Raw genomic sequence first — 3,608 nt, forward strand, 5'->3', positions numbered from 1 at the left:
ACCCTTGTGGTTGGTTCCGTCCAGGTTTTGGCCACTTCCTTCCTGACCCTGCCCGAGCTGACCAGTGGCCGGTCCCCGGAGGTAGGCGAGGTGGGCGATGAGGTGACGGTGACTGGCCACCTGTACCTGGTGGACCCCGTCACTGGGTCACGTGAGAGCTTCTCCCGGAGACAGCTGGGTGAGGCGGCGGGCGCTACACACGACCTGAGGCTGGAGCTGAGGTCAGAGGGCACGACCTTTGACCTCTCGCTGGAACAGGGCAGCGTGTGGACGCCGGAGTCTCGGGTGGTGGTGAGGACCACGGCCGGGGGGGAGGAGGAGGAGGATATTCTAGAGGAGGTGCCGGTGACGGTCAGAGCTTCCTGCTACCTCTCCGGCGAGGTGACATCACACCAGGACGCCTACGCCAGTCTGAGCGTGTGCGACGGTCTGTCCGGCGTCATCCACACGAGGGAGGCTTCTTACGTCATCGATGACGACAGCGGGGAGGACGAGAGATCCCCCGCCGAGCGGGACGAAGAGGGTTTTGAGGGGGAGGGGAGGAAGTTGAGTGTGAGGATCGTGTACCCCCGTGCTGAGCAGGTGGACCTCAGTTACTGGAACTATCAGCGAGAGATGGAGTCTCTAGAGGTGGAGGAGGAGAACTATTTCCCGGAGGTGGTGGAAGACAAAGATGACGTCACCGGGGACGCAGACACCGTGAGCAGACGTCAAGCTATGCAGAAAGGCACTGTGGAGGTCGGAGTGTTCTGCGACAAGAACTTCGTCAACTACATGAACAGGATCGGGAAGAACTCCCTGCAGAAAGTCACAGACTACATGATCGTCAAGTGGAACATCGTGCGCCGCGTGTACGCCAACAAACAGCAGGTGGGCTCCGACTTCACCGTGCTGCTCAAGTATGTGGAGCTCTGGAAAACCAACCCACGCTACTACGCCCCGATCCAAAATAGCCAGAAAATGGGCGCACATTTGAGTGCGTTCTGCAAAAACCACAGAAGCATGAATACACTGGATCACAAAATGCTCTACACTCACGGGGTCGGGGGAGGAGTTATGGGCCTCGCTTACGTCGGGGGCGTCTGCCAAACGTACACCAAGTGCTCTCTGGTCAAGATCAATATCCGGGACATCCACTACTCCAGGATCGACATGCACGAGCTGGGCCACAATCTGGGCTTCAAACACCAGAACCAGGTGAAGGGGTGCGGGGCCAAGTTCGGGTTCATGAGCGGCGCGAGGTCCTACTTCTTCACGCCGTGTTACAAGCCGGTCCTGAGAGCCACCATCGCCAACCGCCGGTGTCTCAAGCAGAACAACGTGGCCAGGCCGGTCCTCAACACAGGGAAGTAAATCTTAGGCTTAGGCTTTGGTCCCTCAGCGGACAGACTTGCAAACTGTTGCAAAACCCGACCAAGGACACCGACGTCTAACTTACTGCATCAGGTTACATATCGACGGCTGAGTGCAAGAGGTGACTACATGTAGATCCACTTTTCATAGTTTCGGGAAAAACGAAAATGAACTTTTGACGATTTTGAAATAAAAGTTGTTGTTTTTTTTAAATATAGTAATAAAAAAGAAATGTAAAAGCCTCGAAAACTAATTAAGCTATGGCTTAGATATTTACAGAGATAAAAGTGCGGCTTAAAATCTCACTACCCATGTATTGATTATTCCATTTCGACCAAAAGTGGATATAGATCTAGTCACTTTTTGCGTTCAGCCATTGATATAGGCCTACATGTATTATAATTATATTACATATATATATATAACAAGGATCAAAATGACACAAGACGGATCATATTTTAGTGTAGTGTATTCAATAAGACCCCCAGGTTCCTGACTGCCACGCCGGGGACGGTCCCGGGGATCTGTGAGGGCTGGCCAGCCTGCAGTGTGTGGACTGTACGGCCACAGGTTTTCTTCCGTGATGAGCGGACCTCAGCAGAGCTAATTCAGGACTTGGAAAAAAAAACGTTTTAAAAAAATCCCTGTTTCATGGGAAGGTTGTGGGTTTCTGTATTATGTAGCTATCTACAGTGTGTGTTTATTCGATGAAAATAAACTCACGTTGATCGTAAAACTTTGCATTCATTCACTTTTTTGTCGTGTCTTTTAATGAGTTTAAGGGATACACGTTGGTTTTTGTTTTGTTTTTTGTTATTTTGTTGTTGTTGTTTGTTTTTGTTTTGTGGTTTGTTTGTTGTTGTTGTTTTTTTTGTTTTTTTTTTGGGGGGGGGGGGAGGGTTCCACTATAACCTAATTCGGTTAATCCAAAAACAGCGGTAAACCGAAAAGAAAATGAATGATCTGTTTGTTGGGAGTTTCTGTTCGTTGTTGTTTTTTCATTTTAGCAGCCTCTCTAAACTGTAAATGCGGATACATGTAAAGAAAATCAGGATGTACCCCAAAGTTTGGTTTGACGCAATAATGCTTTGGGGGGTGGGGGTGGGGGGGGGGGAGAAAGACAGACAAACAGACAGGCAGACAGAGAGAAACAAAAGAGGAAAAGGAAAGAATTGGGACTTATCAGAGGCACCCTCCTATCACCCACTCCATTCAAGACCAGACTCCACTGCACGATAATCTTGAAAAGAAAGCAGCACAGACACTCGGAGAAATGGTATAAGTTTAACACCCCAATTAACACTACGGTATTAACCCTTTCCACACCAGTATATTTCATACCTTATTCCTACCGGCTGGGTGGATCACACCCGTACACTTTTGTATAAGAAAATACTGGCTGGGTGGTTCACACCCGTACATTTTCTACAGGGAAATACTGGCTGGGTGGTTCACACCCGTACATTTTCTACAGGGAAATACTGGCTGTGTGGTTCACACCCGTACATTTTCTACAGGGAAATACTGGCTGTGTGGTTTACACATGTACACGTGCAGGGCGGTGTAAACAAATGCATTCGGCATTATTTTTCGTTTTTGTAAGCGTTTTACTGCAGTTGCAACACAATTAGGTCATAAGTGTCAAAGATTAGAGGTGTAACAAACACAAAGTAGAAAGAGAGGTAACGACAACCGATGTTTGATTGAAAAGAAGGAGCAAACTACACCAGTGCACTCGTCAGCCGCCCACTGGCATTTTCTAGTAAATAATGTATGGGTCCCATAAGATATATTACAGCTATGCAAGTGCTGAAGAGTGACCGACCGTGGTTCCATGTACTTTTTGTGACACGGGTAGGCTGACTGGTGAGGCCTAATGTCAACAGCCTAGACAGTTTTCGGAAACCAAAAAAAAACAGCCAGTCACCTGCTGCATCATATCAGATTTCATGACAAATGATCAGGATACAACAGCAAGCCAGGGACAAGTCAGTTTGCTCCCATCCGCCATGTTTGGGATTTCTTCCACACCAGCCTAGCTGAGCACAGCCACCTTGGGCTGAACATCACTGTGGATGAACAGCTAGTTCCTTTCCCTGGATGATGTAGTTTCATCCAGCACATCCCAAGCAAACCAGACGAATATATGGAATTGAAATTTTCTAGGTTTGTGACTCTGAAAGCAGCTACCCACTTAGAAGAGGCTTCCCCTATATGGGCAAAAGGCACATAGGACCAAGACCAAGCACAGAGAA

The 3,608-nt window shown here is 48.3% G+C and overlaps 1 protein-coding gene across 1 annotated transcript; it reads left to right on the forward strand.

Annotated features, from left to right (window-relative positions):
• Nucleotides 1–23: 23 nt before the first annotated feature.
• LOC101848035 (zinc metalloproteinase-disintegrin-like 4a) lies at nucleotides 24–2,089 on the forward strand (the record flags this gene model as incomplete). The annotated part of the gene is given in 1 exon segment (XM_013081028.1): nucleotides 24–2,089. A coding segment is annotated over 1 exon segment (1,330 nt), but the record flags the coding sequence as incomplete, so codon positions are not given.
• Nucleotides 2,090–3,608: the final 1,519 nt, after the last annotated feature.

Source organism: Aplysia californica, unplaced genomic scaffold, assembly GCF_000002075.1.
Source record: "Aplysia californica isolate F4 #8 unplaced genomic scaffold, AplCal3.0 scaffold00112, whole genome shotgun sequence".
Taxonomy (NCBI): domain Eukaryota; kingdom Metazoa; phylum Mollusca; class Gastropoda; order Aplysiida; family Aplysiidae; genus Aplysia; species Aplysia californica.